The 20,056-nt window shown below is 39.6% G+C and overlaps 1 protein-coding gene across 1 annotated transcript in view; it reads right to left on the bottom strand.

The window, feature by feature from the left end:
- The window catches only part of CDC14B (cell division cycle 14B), a 42,433-nt gene that overhangs the window by 12,464 nt on the left and 9,913 nt on the right, over nucleotides 1-20,056 (bottom strand). Inside the window, exons 4-11 of the mRNA XM_030470555.1 lie at nucleotides 14,812-14,888; nucleotides 10,147-10,213; nucleotides 8,681-8,743; nucleotides 7,664-7,751; nucleotides 7,081-7,311; nucleotides 5,155-5,293; nucleotides 4,870-5,023; nucleotides 4,062-4,162 (exon numbers count right to left, since the gene is read on the bottom strand). Coding sequence (XP_030326415.1) covers nucleotides 4,062-4,162; nucleotides 4,870-5,023; nucleotides 5,155-5,293; nucleotides 7,081-7,311; nucleotides 7,664-7,751; nucleotides 8,681-8,743; nucleotides 10,147-10,213; nucleotides 14,812-14,888 — 920 coding nt within the window. The remainder of the gene's footprint in view (nucleotides 1-4,061; nucleotides 4,163-4,869; nucleotides 5,024-5,154; nucleotides 5,294-7,080; nucleotides 7,312-7,663; nucleotides 7,752-8,680; nucleotides 8,744-10,146; nucleotides 10,214-14,811; nucleotides 14,889-20,056) is intronic.

The raw sequence follows: 20,056 nt of genomic DNA, 5'->3' as shown, positions 1-20,056 counted from the left end.
TTTAGAAATCTGAGGTCTGACTTTGGAAAACACTAAGACAAGAAGAAGTGATAGATTTGGTGCAAAACTTTGAGAGCAAGTCTCTCATTTAAGTCTGTTCTTTGACAAAGACAGGTAACAATGAAAAAAATCCAACAAACCTAAACTAAACTGATCTTTAGTTGCTCAACTAACTTGTCCACAACTCTCAGTTCTCATTCTTTAGTTATTAAGTCACGTACTTTAGGAGAAGGAGTCCCATGCTTCTTAATACTGTAGACAAAAAATTGCAAGGCCAAAGGTAAGAAGGACAGAAACTCTTAACCTTAATGTTCTGCCAAGAGATAGTGCCTTCTTTTTACTTAGTACTCTGTTGTAAAACACTTTTTCTGACCTATTTTTAGTCTGAGACCACCAAAGTCTTAAGCATTTACCCAAAGTAACCACTTTGCTTTGAGAGTGGTGGTGATGGAGCAGCCCCAGGGAGACACGGTAGCAAGCAAAAAAAGTTCCTGTTTGGGTTTGCTGGCAGTTCTGTGTGCTGCTGAAGTTTTGTTCAGCCAAAAGATGGAAGCTGTTGCTTGATGAAAACACAGCACTTAATGAGTGGAAGGAAGGCACAGCAATCACTGCAGCCACTCTGACAAAAGCAGACTGGAGAAAGAGTGAAAACTTTAGTCAAGGAACTAATATGTTTTTAATGCTTTACTTAGCTCCTGAATCCTAGTAACAGAAAGAAGAGGTTTAAGTAGCTTCATAAAGCTCTTTTATAAAAAGCTATTTGTGAACATAAGCAGATGAAACTAGATTGGCTGGGTAAACAAGTGAGCTTTGACCTAATACTGTAACCTGCCTCATCTTCTGTTCTGTTAAAAAGCAAAAAAGAAGTCCCATGTTAACTGCCTCTTATGGCATATACTACTATAATCTCTTAGTAAAAACAAAGACCTATTGACATTTCTAACAAATTCTGATTCCTGTCATTTCACATGAGTAAAACTATCCTTTGTAAGAACCTAACCTACTTTGCAAATTCATGAATTTCAAAGTAAAACTGGAGGTAACATCTTTATCTGCAACATGCAAAGTATAGGATCGTATTTTAAAGCAGTGCTTTTTCCTTTTTCCAAATATAATCTTGCTTACATAGTTTTGCTTATTTTCAGGAGCATGCACAGAAGAAAGGCTTCAAAATTATAAGTTATCCTAATTCTAAAAGCTCTGCAGCTTTTTGTATTGCAAGCCAGCCATAAAAATTACTCAGTTATTTGAAATAATATATACAAAAATACCGCAAAGCCAGAGCAGTGAAATTTATTCTTGCAACAAAGCCAGTAAGAAACATGATATGAAAGCATGCATTTATGAGACATACTAGACAGAAAGCGTGAACTATTGTAGAGAAATGGAATGGGACACTTACACAGTGGCTCTCTCTCAGGTGATGGTTACTATTTTCTTAAACCATCTAGACAGAATAGCAGGCTGGTCAGGAGGGAGCCACATACAATCCACCAGATGACAATGCTACACAGTGTAGACACCAGCATAGCTAGGAGCCATCTAAAAAAGGGGTTGGAGGGGGAGGAAAAGATGAACAAAAATTCAAAAGCAAAAGCTATTGCTGCATTTAGGCTTGTTTCAAGTTCTTGAAAAGCATACTGCTCTATCACCTTTGCCAAGCATTTTCTTACTTTTTATGACTGTAACAATCCATGCGATCATAAATTGCCTAATTAGTATCCACGTGTTGCTGGAATCAAAGCAAATTTTCTGAAATCCTCACTGAAGTAACCTATTCCAAAGAAAATCTGCATTGCTCTTTTGAAAGTAAGTGCATGCTGGAGCAGTACATCTCTGACCTCTTGCTGCCACCTCTTTTGCAGTTTGATCAGCCTATATTCATACATCCTACTTCACCATCTTATGTTGTAATACTAAAACATTAGATCAGAGCCAGATTAGTTTGCAGGAACAAACAACTTATGTGAACTCCCAGATGACAGGCTATATTACCTTCCTGTGTTCAAAGTAGCGAAAACTAATTCAGAATCCTTTGCCAAAGGTGCAGAAGGTGCAGAATACTGCTAATTAGAAAGTATCCATTCGTCAAGGCACACAGTTTATACAACCAAGTTCAATAAACATTAACAAGCATTATACACAGATCCCTTGTGACTTGTATGTAAGTAACACCTCTAGCTCTCAAAGGCTCTAATTGTCCCAGCTTCTGGTGCTCTTTTCTTTCTTTTTTTTTCCCTCTTCCATGAAATAAAACTACATAGAGGATTTAGAAGCTCCTTTTCATTTGCTTAGACAAAATTAATCAATTTCACTGCAAATTAATTATTTTTAACAGTCAACTAAAACAGAAGACGACTGACACCTCTTCTAGTTGGGAAGACTCATGTAGGGCAGCAAAATATTCGTAGGGATATTTTGGTTTAATAATTGTAACACAATGAATCTAAGAAGTTATACGTTCATTTTTCACCACATTATTTCAGTGTAAGCTGCACATCACACGAATAACATGGGGGAACAGGAGGCAGCAAATTCTAACTCCCCATGCCACAATGCACACTAGAAAAAACAACTGTAAGCTCTAGATCAATTATTTTAATTGTACAGAAGTAAAAGCTAACTAGTTTTATTAGAGCTGTCATGTTGCAGAATGCTTCATGAATGGAATAATTTTTTAACAGTTGACAGGCTTTCTGCATATTAGGACAATGGCTCTGAATAGATTACCATACAGTCTATGTTCATTCTGTAGAACATAGACAAATGAGATCTTTCACAATCTTTATTGCATGACTTAAAAGTGGCTTTTAAGAAAAAATATTATGAAGTGGAAACTAAAACACTAAGTGCCTTAGAAACTAATGTGCAAGGTAGCTGTTTTTCACTGAGCTAGCTAAGGTAGCTGAGGTGATGTGTTTTGGCGTTTTTTTAATGTCAAGCTTTGTTCTGAATCTATTGGTTCTTATATGATTGCTTGTGTAAATGATGAGCATGAACAAAAGAGACTCTTCTAAAACAAAAACAGAAGTCATACACAGCAATGTGTGAGAGCTTCCAAAGACACATTCCTTTGCCTTTGGCACATTCTTACTACATACCTCTCACGTTTTTTCTAAAAGTCTGATGACACCGTCTGGTCTTTATAAAAAAGAAGACAAAACAAAACCAAAAAAAGGCCAGCAGCTAGCAGCAGCATCCCCTATAGAAAGACAGCACAACAAAAGCCAAGTTGCCTTTGGTCTGTAACTCTGGTTGTTTGCAAAAGTCTGACAGCCAGGGGTCACTGTTCCATTCCTAACATGCAAATGAGATCTAAATAGTCTTCCAAGTCTTGCACTCTCCTGTAGTGAAAGGGTAGGTAGACAGTTTTTCTACCTACAGTTGCTAAAAGCTACAAATGCTACAAGCAGATGCAAAGGTGGCTACAACCTTTCTTTTACAGCTGGTGTTTCAGTACTCGTCTAAAATAGAGAGACTAGTATCCCTGGTTCCCTGACAAAAATGCACCCCTTTTGAATGTGTTTACTGAAATAGTGCTACTCTCTTCATTCCAGATACAGCAGCCTTAATCCCAAAGCCCACAGGATTCAGGGAAAGTTGCTCTCCAAGGAAGAGGAAATGAAAGGAAGATGAAGATTAGTCTTCCAATTCTTCTTATGTAGCTGATTTTACTTCAAAAAACAGTGTGCACCTTACTTCAGCCAATCAAACCACCACAGTGTCACAATCTTCCGTTTTTATACTACCAAAGGAAAGACAAGAGAATGTTTGTGGTTAAACTAAGAGTAAAGCATTCAGAAATACTGTGGAAGCTTGCAAAGCACAGACTGCTAGAATAAAAAACACCACAGAAAACTAGAAATTGAGTAACACAGTTCTTTAACCAAGTTCTCCTGCATCCTTATTGCTCACCAAGCCTTCCCAGAAATGGTGAATCCGTGCTTGTTTTAGATTTGTAAAAACAGCCTTGGCAGCAAACTTCTGGGGGCAAAGGGAAGTATTCATAAAGAAAAGTATAAAAGTATTTCTGGCATTTATACATTCAGAAACTGACTCACGTTAGCGGAGATGCAGTTGGAGCTTTTGACTGCCTTCTGCTTTTCAGAGCACGCAGCTTATCACCTTGTGTTACACAGTTTGTTTCATCTTCATCGCTGTACTAGATCAGTGGGGGGGGAAGGGATAAAACATGATTAAAATATAGACACTTAGACATTTAAGAATTAACCTTATCTTGAATCTTAAAGTTAGAATTATCCCAACAGGAAAGTTTGCCAGCATAAAATCAAAGGAAATTGACTGGCATAAATACACTTCTGTTCTTTCTGTTTCCTGTTTGCTGCTTTTAAAGCTGTAAACCACTAACTGGTATCATGAATTACATGCACCAGAATGTTGTGTACCTTTAAAACACCGGCAATGTATTATCAAATCATTGCTTAGGTGCCGTACAATCTTAAGTACAGCATTTCCCTCCTTCAATGCCTTTTTAAAAGACCAATACCATTTTTTTGAAAAAGGCAGCATCAAAAGATATTATAGAAGTTGAAATTACTTAGAAACTTAAAATAGCAGAAAACCTTTCATTTGTTTCCTTTAAACACATCCAATGAGACAATAAAAAAAAAAAATTGCAGTTGTTTGGTTGCAAATTGTGAGTACTTTTTTTGTTCTGATATTTACCTAATTACTGAAGTATAATAAGGATGCTCCTACTTCACCTGTGTAGTGCCGATGATACAAAAAGGGCAAACAGAAAAAGCATCTAATTAACCTAGTTTTAGCGTACCCAAAGGTTTGTTCAGAACCTGAGAGATTCTGAACAGCAGTTACAACTTTCACAAGAGCACAGTATTCAGTGGTTACCAGTTCAATGTCCTTTCGGATAGTTCGCCTGTTTCTCATGTCATTAATTGAAATATCATCTACTCCTGACAGAATTCTTGTTACAGCAATCTTACGGTTTCCTTTCAACTTTGCATGGAAAATATCTCCTTCTGTCCAAAGTTCTGCCTGTTTGCTATCATAACATGGAAAAAAAAAGCCCAAAATACAAGAAATTAACATCAAAGATCATTAAGTGTTCAATAAAGTAAGAAGAAAAAGACATCCACATTTATTTTCTGAATCATTTATAGTTAATCTACTTACTCCATCAGGAAGTGTTGTTGTGGTCCAATCACTGAACCAGGTCTATTTATTCTAATCCAGGCAATAGTTTCAGCAGCTGTCATCCGATAATGCTTCATAATATAACAGGCAATAAGTGTACCAGTTCGCCCAAGACCAGCTGTGTAAGACAAAAGAATGGCTTCTTTCATAACTCATCTTCATCTGGAATCTGCTGCTGCTATACACATTGTTACTTGGACAAGCAGTTACTTGCCTGGTTTATTAAACAGTTATATTAAACTGTTACTGATCAAAAGTGCAACTTACCTTTTGATTTTTTTCCCATATACAAGGTTACTAACACATTGTTCAGATGTTTTTTGAGTGAGGTAACCTTCCAAAGGCTGTGAGTTTACAAGTATCTGTAGGCCTGTCTTTAGTTATATATTTATCTATTGATATTTATATAGGTATGAGAATGCTTTTATGCATAGGATAAAACAGCTGGCTTTTTTTCAAAAATTCTCAAAGCACCTTCTTGAAAATTGAAACTGCAACCAGCTGCTCTTCCCACCCCTTTCTAACTAATCTCTTACTTTAGTTCCCGAAAAAACACCAATTTTGCAATAAGCAGGACTGGATACTAGCAGACACAGGCAAAAAGTACTCCAGAATGAGGAACTTCTTTGCAATGGCCCTCGAAACAGTTCTACCTTGGGAAACATGAGAGGGAAAGAAGGACAGCTCCATCTAAGCATCTCTTCTCCTTGACCACTTGCTGTAAATGTCACGCCACACATCACCTTCTCTCATTTGACAATAAACTGCTCAACACCAGCATAAAATCTTATAGCCCAGTGTAAAAGTATAGCCCAACAGCCAAGACAACCACACAGCACTTTCCATTCCTTGCCCAGCTTTAACAACTGGCTACAGTATTCTAGTCTTCCTCAAGAGTTAAGAGCAGGTTGAGGGACATAAGGTAGTTCAGACATCATTTGTATTATAAATATCAAGGAATATCTTAATTTGAATGAAAACAAAGCACTTGTATCACTGATACTCAATATTCAGGTGCAGTGAACTAAGCAGTATGCCCAAATTTATCACCTTAGTGGAGAGTAAGAATGTGCAATTGTTTCCCAGCAGTCAGGATGCTGTTTTTACCAATTCTTTCACTTCACTGTATAATCATGTTAAACATGCAGCAAATGGATGGCAGATCCAGAACAAGAATGTAGTCTTTGCAGGTCCCAGGCAAATAGGTTAAGAAAAGGCCTTTCTACTTCAATCATGGGTACTGGTGGGTATGCTGGTGAGGCAAAGTTTGTGGAGAAAGAATGTCTGATGGACTATTAAAGATGGTGTGGGAAAGGAAACATAGTTCTTCTAAAACCACAGAAAACTGTATCTTTGTTCTAGTTGCACTGGGCATGCTCTGATTATCTTTTCCTTGGCAGTCTAACTCTGGAAGAACAGGTACTCAGAGCATGCCCAATGTAGCTAGTATAAAGGGTTTCAGAAGGATAAAGATTTCTGTGGTCTGAAAGAACACTCACATTTGATGAGGAATCTCCTCAAAAAACTGCACTGGTATTTTCAAAAGTTTATGACTTGTATATTTAAATGAATATTTTCAGAGAGACTTATAAATCTTGCCAGAACTTCAAATTCCGGCTCAAAGGCAACCTTTGACAGTGCAAACAGTTTCTAGTAGAAAGAGCTGTTGATACTGGCAAGCTCACTTTCCCCAGCCTCCTTCCTGGAAACATCTGGGAAAATTTTTCAGGGACTTAAAGACATTAGAAGATGAAGTGCTGAATATAAGAACAGAAAGAATTTGTATGGAAAAGTTGCAGTTTGGCAGAGCTGTTAATAACTACATTAAAGGAATTACAGTGCAAGATACCTCAAGAACTGTAACTAGAAGCATTGCTTGTAATATAAACAGTTTTTACACTATACCTTTGCAATGAACGGCTATAACACCTTCAGCATTTTCACAAATATTTAGAAATGTTTTAACTATAGTATCACTAGGTGTGCTTCCATCAGCAAAGAAGAGGTCAAAATGCTCAAATCCAGCATCTGTAAATCGTTTGGCATCATACAGTTTTTTGTTGAGGCGTACTATAGTGGTGACCTTATGTTTCCTGAAGTATGGGAAATAAGCCTCTGGAGCATGGTGGGGATAGCCTATTTGAAAAAAGGAGAAAGAAAAACAAAAGAAAAAAAAGAAGAGAGTAAGGCTCAAACTGCAGAAATAATCCAAGACTCAACAACAAGAGACGAGAACACTTTCAAAATAGAATTCATATTCAGTATAAAGAAATAGACTATTTGAAAATGGAATTTTAACATAATGACCTAAGTCAGATACAATTAAACCAAGCATTAAAATTTTACTGCCAGGGTTCTTATAAAAGAAAAAGAGCCAAGGAAAAAAAACACACCGTTTGAGGAACAATTTTAAAAGCTTGGTCTTACTGACAACAATCAACTAAGAAAGCAGTGGGCTTCTGTCCCCCACCTCCTTTTTTAAGCATACCATTTTCAATTTTACTTCTTGAATGAGGTCCACTGAAGGCAATGAATTTGTTTGGTATTATCCAGTTAAAATCTCCATTTTCTGCTCTCTGTCAAGAGAAAATGCTTGGTTTATCATTATCCCTGTATTTTCAGGCTTTTCCTTATTGTTTCAAATACATGCTAGATAGAACTGACGTACAATTTTTGCCAATGGAAGTTATGTTCGTTGCCTGCTTTCTTTTCCACTGGGAGGATGCCAGATGCTCTTAACCTCACTTTTCTTGCCTGTGTTCTCCTCTTTCTAAATTAGAGTTTTAGAACACCACAACTGATGGCTTTCTGATGAAGGGCAACTGCCAATTTTTAATTTTTACAGGTTTCTGAAGTATGACCTTGGACTTATCTTTGTTCATAATTTAAATAATGATTTTTTTTTTTAGCTTCTAAGAATAATTAATTTTCTCTTTTCAGGTAACTGGCAGCTTTGCAGTTCTGAGAATGCACATATTCAGTCAAGAACTGAGGCCCTTCGTTGTCACATTCATTTCCCATGCCCCAAAGCGAATTTAATAATCTCGAAATTTCCCAGCCCTGTTTCCTTCTTTACCTCAAAGAGTGTTGTTATTACACCCTTGCCATGTGTTCACAGATACATACTTGAATTGTTCTCCAGAATTCAGTTAGGCTTGGACTACTATGCCCTCGAGTGTCTCGTCAAGACTGCTCAAGAATACGGATGATCTCTAAAAGGTGGCCAAATTCCCACTCCCCGAACATCACCCAGGGCTTTAATAATTGTGAAAAAAAATATTTATTTCCATTTTGGTTTCTGTTTTCCCACCATGTTTGAGGCCAACTATGCTTAGATCTGAATTTTAACGTTCTCTGACAACACACCTTTATTTAACAAAGTTTAAAGAGACAAAACAGAAAAGGAACGTAATACTAAAAAAAAAAAAAAAAAGCTCATATTAGGAACAATCATCTTAGCATTAGTAACAGCAAACAAATCAGAAGGTTGATGTTGAACACTTACTTCATAATGCTCATATTCATTTACATCAAACGTATTGAAATCCAGGAAACCGTACTGCAAAGCCTAAAATTCAGAATACAGCTTTTAAAAAGGACAAAACCTTTTCCATTAGGACAGTTTATCACTCGTTCAGGTTACTGAAAAGCCCCTTAATAACTGTTCTACTCTCTCAGAGAGATTTCTTTGTATGTTTGAAAAAACAGAGATCAACTCAGTCTTGCTTCAAAACAGATGTGAAAATTTTTATGTAAGTATTGTTCGACAAGCAAATCCACTCTTTTCTGGTTTTACAAACCACTACAAAATCCCAGACTAAAGAAGCAGTGTCTTTTTATTACTGCTAGGTGTACAAATAAAAAAGATGAAAATAACTGGCAAAAATTATCTATTGAAATTATGAGTAGATTCTAAAATCTGCATTCAAGGATTACAAACATTTTTGTGCATGAATGCTATTCACTCTCATTACAATGCTAGTATCTTCACCAATTTTAAATTATTTGCAGACACACAGTCTGTAAGTAAGGAGACACTGGAGTGGTCCCTGATGTCCTGTAATCATCCACACCATTACATTTAATACTGTATAAAAAATGTAAACATTCAGGTAACTGGCAGTTTACCCACTTGTTAAGTCAGGAAGCACAAACACATATAATCCTGTATCTCCAGGTATTTAAAATACTACATTCTAATCTCCTCTTTCACTACATAATCTTCTGTATTTTTCCTGGCTGTTCATTGGTACTAAGAAGAATAGCAATTCACCACTCTTGGCATATAAGCAGCCAATGTCAAAACATGCAAAAAAGATGAAAATCACAAACCTGCAAGAAGCTGGCTTAATCTCAACCCGTATTTGGCAGAGATACCCATAATACAAAAAACAGTAGTAGGGTGGAGAGCTGCAGAACTCCCCATTTCACTACTTATACAGACTAAAAAGAATGCATTTAAATTCCCCTGGCCTTCAATATATTACTTTACCACTGTACTGCTGGTAAAATAAGCACCTGACACCTAACATTTGTTCTATTTGTATTACTAAAGCAAAACTTGAAATCATTAACACGTATCACTAACCAATTAAAAACCACTTTCAAAGGCTATATTCACCCTAAAATATAACACTGCGGGGGGTGGGGGGGAGCGGGAGGGGGCGGATAAAAATAAACTGATCACAAGACTCTTAGGGATTAGAGGCGTGATTTACTGTCCTGAAAGATCACACAAATAAACTCAAGATTCCGTCTTTAAAATCATCACTAGTTGATTATATAAGGTATTAGTCAATTTCTGTGGATGCTGTAGCTAGAAGTTTTGTAACAATGCATAATAAACTAGGCAACAATCAGGAAATCTGCTACTGCACAGCTCTAATTGGATGCTAGCTTCCTAAGCCTTCTTTCTCTACTGGGCAATATTTAGCTGACCTTTTGCAATACAAAAAACACTGGTTTACTGACCTTGTTTATTGCATGAAAACAGTCTAGCAGTGTCAGATGAAAACTGCAAGTACCAAATGAAGCATCCCTATAAGATACGATGACCAAAACAGTAAAATTACTATATTTTAATCAAAGTGAAAGCAATTGAAGATACTTCTCTAAAATACCTTTTACAAATTGCTTCAAAATAATTACAATTATAGTGAAATAATTATGTCAAATGATTACTTCATTTCCCTCACCTTGCATCTTAAAATAACAATAAAACATAAAGGAAGTTATGTTAACAGATCATCCAAGAGTAAGATTACTCCAGTTATAGTTTTGGTAAAGCTGACATGTTCAATTTCTGACATGAACATTGAAACCAGCATGTTTCAGTGTTCATGTCAACAAAGAACAGACAATACAAAAGCTAGTGCCTAAATTGGCATCATATGCTAACATACACTCTTAGAACATTTTCTTACGAAGTACACTTCCAAAAAAGTAAAATCTTAATACACTGCAAATTTTTTCTTTGAACTCCATTTAAAAGGAAAGAAGATGCTGCATACATGGCATTCTATGTATATGATAACAGCAAGCACCTTTTTACTAAGACTGTCAACATACAAGCATGTATCTTGACAGTTTTAGTAAGAATATATTAAATATCTATTTAGTAAGATATATTAAATGACTTTCCTTAACATGTATAAAATAGTTAATGCTTAAACATGAAGAGATGCCTGTTTTCATTAAAGTCCCTTCTTTCACCTACAATTTTTTAAATTCTGTTGATCCAAGAATGGCATGTTCTTAATATGTGACCGCTATTAGATTCCATAAGCATTGAAGAGTTAGCATTCCACAGGAATGCTACAGTCAAGTCAAAATAAATTTAAACTGAATCTACATCAAAGAATATTATGTTCTTGGCAGAACATCTTCTTTGGAGACCATGCAACCCTCATCAGCAGAGAATCATTAATATTTCCAATATATCGTGTTCAAATTTCAACTGAGAGGAGGAAAAACTTCTGAAGAACCTGTATGGCTGCCTCTAGAGTTTGTTCATTTTCCTCCCTTTAGAATCAGTGTGAGATATGGTGGCAGGGAAATCATCAAGAGAAGGAAATAACAGAACCCATTCAGTTAAAAGAGAGGACAAGTAAACGTTGTCAGGCCAAAGGACCAGGAAGAACAAGTGGATGAGGCCCTCTACAAACAGATAGGAGCAGCCTCACATTCACAGGCCCCAGCCCTCCTGGGGAACTTCAGCAACTCTAGGCTGGGGGGACAACACAGCAAGGCATAAGCAATCCAGGAGGCTCCTGCAATGAACTGGTGACAACTTCCTCCTCCAAGTGATACGGAACCCAGTGAAGAATGGTGCTCTGCTGGACCTCACGCTCACCAACAAGGTGGTGCTCAGAGGGATGTGGAAGTCAAAGGCAGCCTTGCTATGAGATGATGTTCGGGATCCACAAGGCAGGGAGGAGGGTAAAAAGCAAGCTGACAACCCTGGACTTTAGGAGAGCAGATTTTGACCTCTGGGGATCTGATTCGAAGAGTCTCATGGGATAAAACCCTGGAGATAAGAGGGGCGCAAGAAAGCAGGTTAATATTCAGCGATCACCCTCAAGCTTAAGAGCACTCATTCCAATGAATATAAAGCCAGCAAAAATGTCAGGAGATCTGCATGGATGAACAAGGACCTCCCAGGCAAACTCAAACACAAAAAGAAAACGCACTGAGGGTGGAAGCGAGGACAGGTAACCTGAGAGGAATACAGAGACACTGTCTGACATCCAGGGATGAGGTTAATGCCTAAATGGAATTTAATCTACCCAGGGATGTCAAAGAAAATATGAAGAGCTTCTATACATACACAGGCGACAAAAGGAAGACTACGGAAGATGTGGGCCTTTTGCTCAATGAGACAGGGGACCCGGTTACACAGGACATGGAAAAGGCTGAGGTACTGAATGCCTTCTTTGCTTGGTCAGTCAGCATCATCTCAATCCCCAGAGAGGTGATTGAGCAGCTAACCCTAGAAACCATTTCCAGATACATATAGGACAAGAAAATCACAAGGAGTAGTCAGCACAGATTCACCAAGGCAAAGTCATGCTTGCCCTGTTTGATAAACTTCTACAATGAAATAACCGGCCTGGTAGATGAAGGAAGAAGCAGTGAATATTGTCTACGTGAACTTCAGTGAGGCCTTTGACATTGTCTACATGAGATCTCCATAGACATGCTAGTGATATATGACCTGGTTCAGCAGACAGGTAGATTGAAAACTGTGCCCAAAGTGTGGTGGTCAGTGACACACAGTCTAATTGGAAGCTAGGAACTAGCAGTGTACTGCAGGGGTCAATACCATGTTTGATCCTGTTCAACATCTTTATTAATGATCTGGACGAAGGGGCAGAGAGTTCCCTCAGCAAGTTCGCTGATGACGCCGAACTGGGAGGAGTGGCTGATATGCTGAAGGGTTGTGCTGCCATCCAGAGGAACCTTGACAGGTTGGAGAAATGAGCTGACAGAAGCCTCATGAAGTTCAACAAGGAGAAAGCATAAAGTCCTGCACCTGGGAAGGAACAACCCCAGGCACCAGTACAGGCTGGGGACTGCCTAGCTAAAAACAGCTTTGCAGAAGGGGCCTGGGAGTTATGGGGAACACCAAGTTCAACATAAGTCAGCATTGTGCCCTACGACAAAGCAGGCTAACAGTATTCTGGACTGCATTAGACAAAGTATTGCCAGCAGGTCAAGGCCAGTGATCCCTCCCCTCTCTTCAGCACTACTGAGGTCACACTTGGAGTACTGTGCCCAGTTCTGGGCTCTTCAGTGCAAGAGAGCTATGGACATACTGGAGAAAGTCCAGCAAAGGGCCACAAAATGATGAAAGGGCTGAGCTATGTCATATAGAAGGAAAGGCTTAGATTGCTGGGACTATTCAGCCTGGAGAAGAGAAGGCTTAGGGGCGACCTTATCAGTGAATATAAACACCTGAAGGGCAGGTGCGAAGAAGACAGAGCCAAGCTGTTTTCAGTGGACCAGAGACAATGGGCACAAACTGAAATGCATAAGGTTCCCCCTGAATATCAGGATTCCTTTTTTCACTCAAGTGTGACTGAGCACTGGAATGGGTTGCCCCTAGAGTCTGTGGAGTCTCCATCCTTGGCGACATTCAAGAATCATCTGGATGTGGCCCTAGACAACTGGGTCTAGGTGGCCCTGCTTGGGCAGGGATGTTGGACCAGATGACCTCCAGAGGTTCCTTCCAACCTCACTGTGATTCTGTAAGTGAAAAAAATTCTTCGCATCCTACTAACATGAGATTTCCTGTTGATAATGACCCTAAGTGGCAACTACCTGACTTTTTATTGTTCTATGGGAAGGTACTGGTTTTTGCAGAGATGCAGGAGATCTTAAAGGAACAGAGCCCAGACCCGACATCATTAACATAATCTGAATTCCTCTGTTTACACCAGGTTTAGCTGCACTGGTAAACTCAAGAAAATGGTACAGTTTGCAGATGCTTCAGCAGACTGTATTCTTTATCCCAGAGGCTGGACATGTCTTCAGAAGTCAGCTTTCAGTCTTAATAGATAACACATCTCTGCATTTCTTTCAGTAGTGCTGTTGAAGTGACAGTCTAGTAATTTGGGTAGGGTATATGACCTGAGTGAAAAGCTATCTCCAGCACCCACATATGCCTTTATGATATTTAGAAACAAAACTTACTGTATTCCTAAGCACCACTTTTGTTCTTCTGGGAATATAAAAATGGAATTTAAAAGTGAGAAATGGGATGATGGAATTATGCAAATAAAGAGAGATGCTACTACACCATTATACTGTGGTGGTGGCAGGGGGAAGTAATAGAAATTCAAACCATCAAAAGCCCATCTCTTGGCAAGAGAACTAGAAAACAAACAAGCAAGGTCTGAATTAATCAACCCATAACAATATAGACAGTAAAATTGCCTCCTAAAGTTTTTTGGCCATTCTTTTCTGCATATTGTGTCAGTCAATGGAAAATTAGTCTGACATTCAGAAACTCTTGTTTGGAAGAAATTAAGAAGCTGTTCCTCTGCACAACTTATGGACTTTATTTGCTACACTGAGCAGCACAGCATGTACCACAGGGAGAAGTCTGTGGTCTGAAACAGCTAGGATTATATTCCCTCAAGGTTAAGCAACCACGAACCAATGGTTTTACAGATTTCCTCATTGGTAAAAAGAAATACTATAAAGCTACTAAATCATATGAGGGTAATGAGCATTCTTTATGCACATAACACTATTTGTGGGTTGCTGCATGCATTCCACAAGTAGGAAAAATGGAGTGCTAAGAGTATTACAAGCCACTTCTGATGAATTACAGATATTTTGATATGTTTAACTATCAACTACTGGCACAAAACCAGACTGCCAAGTGAGAAGCAACGTAGATCAAAAATCTCAACAAGAGTGCATATAAAGCAGCATGGCTCCTTCACCTTCCGTCAGTACACTTCAGCACCAGCTACTAACACCCCCGCTCAGAAGCCTGCACTTAAAGCTCAGGCAGTGAATGTGTCATGTGTTAAAACTTCAGAAAAAACCACCCTGAAAGTAGTACTGATAAATGCTACATTCTTCTTCAAAGTACCAAGCTACAGGAAGTTCTAACAACTTGTTATTTACCTGAAAGGAAGATACGAAACGCTTCCAGACAATATAAGCCTGTACACGTCTTCTGGGGATTCTCTCAGGTATATTATCTATTTTTGCAGAAAAAGACAGAAAACAAGAAGATTATTTTAACATTGATATTAGCAACTTCAAGTCACTTGTTTATTAAAGAAGACATAATTGATGATCACAAAACTCAAAAGTGCTGGGAAAAAGTGGCATTAAGAACAAATGTATGCAAGTGCACAACAATAACTCTAATGTAAACAGTATAAAATACTGGTCAACCAGAGGAATATGAATTTAAAAAAAAAATTATAGATTTGTGCAGGAGTTGTCCAACTATAGGCTAGAGTGAAAAAACTTCTATCCAGATTCTTCCATCTTGCTAGTACAACGCTGCTGGACCAGTTTGTACTTTTTTTTTTTTTTTAAATTAAGCTTTTAAGATATAAATCTAAACACAAAACCCCAGCAAAGATATCAGCAAAGCTATGAGTAATCTGGTCTACAAAACTGTGTGTACACTCAGCAGACAAGATTAAAATAGTAACTCATGTACGCTTTGATTTTCCTACAGCACTACATTTTCATTATTCCAACTTTGCACTGGTGAGGCAGTATCCAGTAACTAAATCCAGATGCCATAAAGGAAAAAAAGAAATCTGCAGCTTCAGAAGCAAGATCCCAAGAACAGAATGAATTAACATACTTGAAGTACTACATATCAAACCTTCTACTGTCAAAAACACTCAGAAAAGAATTCACAAAGGACCAACTCACAACAAATATCCATATGGTCTTCCATCACAACCTGCCTGATCCCTCTTGGATAGCCTCTAACACTAAGGTCTCCTTAAAGAATACTGTAAACTCTTCTTTTATGGAAATCATGTCTTCCAATACCATCAAATACAAAACCCAACACGGCCAGGAGATAACAACTGTTAATAATAATCTGTCATTAACAGGTGAGTATTCACTAATTTCAAGTTAATACTTTTTCTCTAAAACCGCATTAACTAAGCTTTAACACAGTATAAAAAGTTGGGTATTTTTCAATGTTCAGTAAAATAATTTACATCTCTTATATTAACGACCTTTTTCTTCTGAGGTTTTTTGAAAGCAAGACTGCTAATGAGTATTAATTGAACATTCCCCAAAAATCTAAGTGTGGCATTTTTGCTTTCTGGTGCTTTTGACATTTTTTTCTTTTAAAAGTTGGCATTGCCTTTCAAATTTATTTGATGCTGCTGCAAAGCCAGTTTGAACAAATGGCTTAACATACCTTCAAAATCCTCTCACCACACACACGCTCACAATGCATTCGTGTGAGGTGAGGATGGGAGGTGGAACAGATGTTGCCAAAAAAAAAAAACCACCACAAACTCAGCTTGAAATACATCCTGACAACTAAAACATAGATGGCAACAGGTGACTCCTTTCATTTTTCCTCTGATTCGATTACTGTGTTAAGTATTTTCTGAGCATTCTTCCTGTGCAATTAGCAAAACCAGAGGAAAAAGCATCTGCCTGGCTTAAGTAGTTTAGTTAAGTAATGAAAACTGCACGTTTCGTGTGTGTGTGTGAGCGTGCTTTCAGGGGAAGGGGTAAGTGACTTTTGGATTTATATTGCAAGCATACAACAGGAATAGAAGAGAGACTTTAAAAGCCCCCAAAATATTACTGAATGGCTGCTCCTTAGATGCTAGAGTTCACTTTCTATTCTGCAGGCATATTCATTGCCTGAATCGGATATAACAGTTACGTTCCAAGAAATTTCAAGTTGTGTGCTTTGATATAGTCATACTTCGCATCTTGCAGAGCAGTGAACACATATTCCTAGGATCCATATAAATCTGGCACCGCTTGCTTATCAGGAAAAGAGCCCTGCCCAGAAAGAGTTACAAACCAGACACATGAAATGGCATTAGCTAACAGAAAGTAATTAAACAGCAGGGACAGAATCTGTAGCCAGAAATGAGTCACCTGGAAAAAACGTGGGATTCAGCGCTATAAGGCTGGGTAATATACAGAGAGCACCATTTGTATAACAGGTAAATAGAAGTGCAGCTCATACCAGCTAATCCTTTAAGTGCATGTAGCTCAGAAAGGCCAGGGATTTCTCCTGTATCTCAGATGAGCTTTTACCAGTTTCTTAAAGAAAACAAGTTTCAATGCAGAAGCTGCAAGAGGCAAGTTTTTTTCCATAACATTAAATGAAGCGTTGTATTAAAATAAGTCTAAATAATGTTTACTGAATGAATACTGAAACATGCCAGTTCTTAAGCCCAGATCCAACTTCTGAAATTACATTACCAGTGAAGTTGCTAGAAACACCATTTTAACATACACGCATGTGTGTAGGGACTTTCCTTAACATACTTCTATTAACACTTGCTACATACAAGGACACATAAAAAACCCAGCCTGATTTTGACACAAAAATCCAATGTCTACCATCGTTCAGGATGTACAAAAAGGACACTGGACGAAGGTGGCATTTTTCAGTCTGGACAAGCTACTAAGCAAAGTATGCAGTTCTTCCTATATAACTGAAGCAATGTACAGTATATTCACTGAAGAAGGAAGCTCTTTGAGTTGGATTTCTCAGAAATTTCTTTATTCTGAAACAAAGAGATATCCTGGTTGTCCTGGGTTCAGCTATAGCAGTCATTTTTCTCCTGCTTAGTAGCTGGTGCAGTGCTGTGTTTTTTAACTTTCAGCCTGGGAACAACGCTGATAACATCGATGTTTTTAGTTCTTGCTAAGTAATGTTTATTCCAACCAAGGACTTTCTCAGTCTCATGCTTTGCCAGGGAGGAGGGGAAGCCGGGAGGAAGCAGAGACAGGACACCTGACCCAAACTGGCCAAAGGGGTATTCCATACCACAGCACGTCATGCCCAGTATATAAACCGGGGGGAGTTACCCGGAAGGCCCAGATCACTGCTGGGGTCGGGCTGGGTATCGGTCGGCGGGTGGTGAGCAATTGTATCCTCTCCCCTTGTTATTTCACTAATCGTTATTATCATTGGTGGTAGCAGTAGTGGTTTTGTGTTATACCTTAGTTGCGGGACTGCTCTTATCTCAACCCGTGGGAGTTACATTCTTCCCATTCTCCTCCCCATCCCTCCGGGAGCGGGGGGAGGAAGAAGGGGAGAGGGGGGGAGTGAGCGAGCGGCTGTGTGGTTCTGAGTTACCGGCTGGGCTCAAACCACGACAGTTCTTTTTATACACCCACACCCACACACAGAGAAAGATATCATTCCCTAGTCCATGGACCAATCCCTGTAAAATTGCTGAACTCATCCAGTCCATGATGTCAGGCTCCATCTCTTGTAATAGTCTTTCAGGGCAGGAGGGACGGTACGTAGTGTTGGGTTGTTGCCTGCTGATGATACCGCCAAACTCATCTGGTCACTGCTGAGCTCGTCTGGTTTCCTCAAAATTCATTCTTTGTTGAGGTGATGATCGGAGGGAAGTCAGGGTCAATGGCTGGCGACCTGAAGATATCTAGCTGGTGGGCTATAAAAGTGTTATAGAGCAGGCAACAGCGTACAATTGAGTTCATTGGCTGTTTTCCCCCAAAATCAAATCCCCTTGAGGTACACATCGGACTTCCCCATCTTCCCGCATTACCCACCAAGTATATCCAGGTCCCTGAGCAAAAGCAACCCCACGAGTGGGTTTGCCTTTACCTGAAGCAGGAATAACCCAGACTGTCTTCCCCAACAAATTCTTTATGTGCACCACAGGAACTTTATCCCCCTCTACGGTACGTAAAAGTTCTGATTGGGCTGGGCCAGCCCTGTTGGCAGATCCCCTACTGTTGACCAACCAGGTGGCTTTTGGTAAATGTGTATCCCAGTGTTTGAAAGTCCCACCACCCATTGCTCTCAGTGTAGTTTTTAACAGCCCATTGTACCGTTCGATTTTCCCAGAGGCTGGTGCATGGTAGGGGATGTGGTATACCCACTCAATGCCATGCTCTTGGCCCAAGTGTCTATGAGGTTGTTCCGGAAATGAGTCCCATTGTCTGACTCAATTCTCTCTGGGGTGCCGTGTCGCCACAAGACTTGTTTCTCAAGGCCCAGGATAGTGTTCCGGGCAGTGGCGTGGGACACAGCGTATGTTTCCAGCCAGCCGGTGGTTGCTTCCACCATGGTAAGCACATAGCGCTTGCCCTGGCGGGTTGGTGGAGTGTGATATAGTCAATCTGCCAGGCCTCCCCTATTTGTACTTCAGCCATCGTCCTCCATACCAGAGAGGCTTTTAACCGCTTGGCTTGCTTAATTGCAGCACATGTTTCACATTCGTGAATAACCTGGGCAATAGTGTCCATCGTTAAGTCCACCCCTCGATCACGAGCCCATCTATATGTTGCATCTCTGCCTTGATGGCCTGAGGTGTCATGGGCCCACCAGGCTAAAAATAATTCACCCTTATGTTGCCAATTCCAAGTCCCAATCTGAGCCACTTTAATCTTAGCAGCTTTATCCACTTGCTGGTTATTCTGGTTGTTCCTCAGTGGCCCGACTCTTTGGGTACATGAGCATCTACGTGGCGTACCTTCACCACCAGGTTCTGCACCCGAGCAGCGATATCTTGCCACAATGCAGCAGCCCAGATGGGTTTACTTCTGCGTTGCCAGTTGCTTCTGCTTCCATTGCTGCAACCACCCCCACAGGGCATTTGCCACCATCCATGAGTCAGTATAGAGATAAAGTACTGGGCCATTTTTCTCGTTCAGCAATGTCAAGGCCAGCTGGATGGCTTTCACCTCTGCAAATTGACTCGATTCACCCTCTTCCCTCAGCAGTTTCTGCAACTTGTTGTAGGGGACTCCACACAGCTGCCTTCCATCTCCCGATGCTTTCCCACAATACGGCAGGACCCATCAGTAAACAAGGCATATTGCTTTCACTCTCTGACAGTTCATTCTATGGTGGGGCCTCTTCAGCACGCGTCACCTCCTCTTCTGTGACATCCCAAAATCTTTGCCCTCTGGCCAGTCCATGATGACTTCTAGAATTCCTGGACGACTGGGATTTCCTATTCGAGCTCGTTGTGTAATTAGTGCGGCCCACTTACTCCATGTAGCATCAGTTGCATGATGTGTAGAGGAGACCCTGCCTTTGAACATCCAGCCCAGCACAGGCAACTGGGGTGCCAGGAGGAGCTGCGCTTCAGTTCCAGTCACTTCTGAGGCAGCTCAAACCCCTTCATAGGCTGCCAGTATCTCTTTTCAGTGGAGT

Source organism: Strigops habroptila, chromosome Z (genome assembly GCF_004027225.2).
Source record: "Strigops habroptila isolate Jane chromosome Z, bStrHab1.2.pri, whole genome shotgun sequence".
Lineage (NCBI taxonomy): Eukaryota > Metazoa > Chordata > Aves > Psittaciformes > Psittacidae > Strigops > Strigops habroptila.
This window is presented reverse-complemented; position numbering and strand designations above follow the sequence as displayed.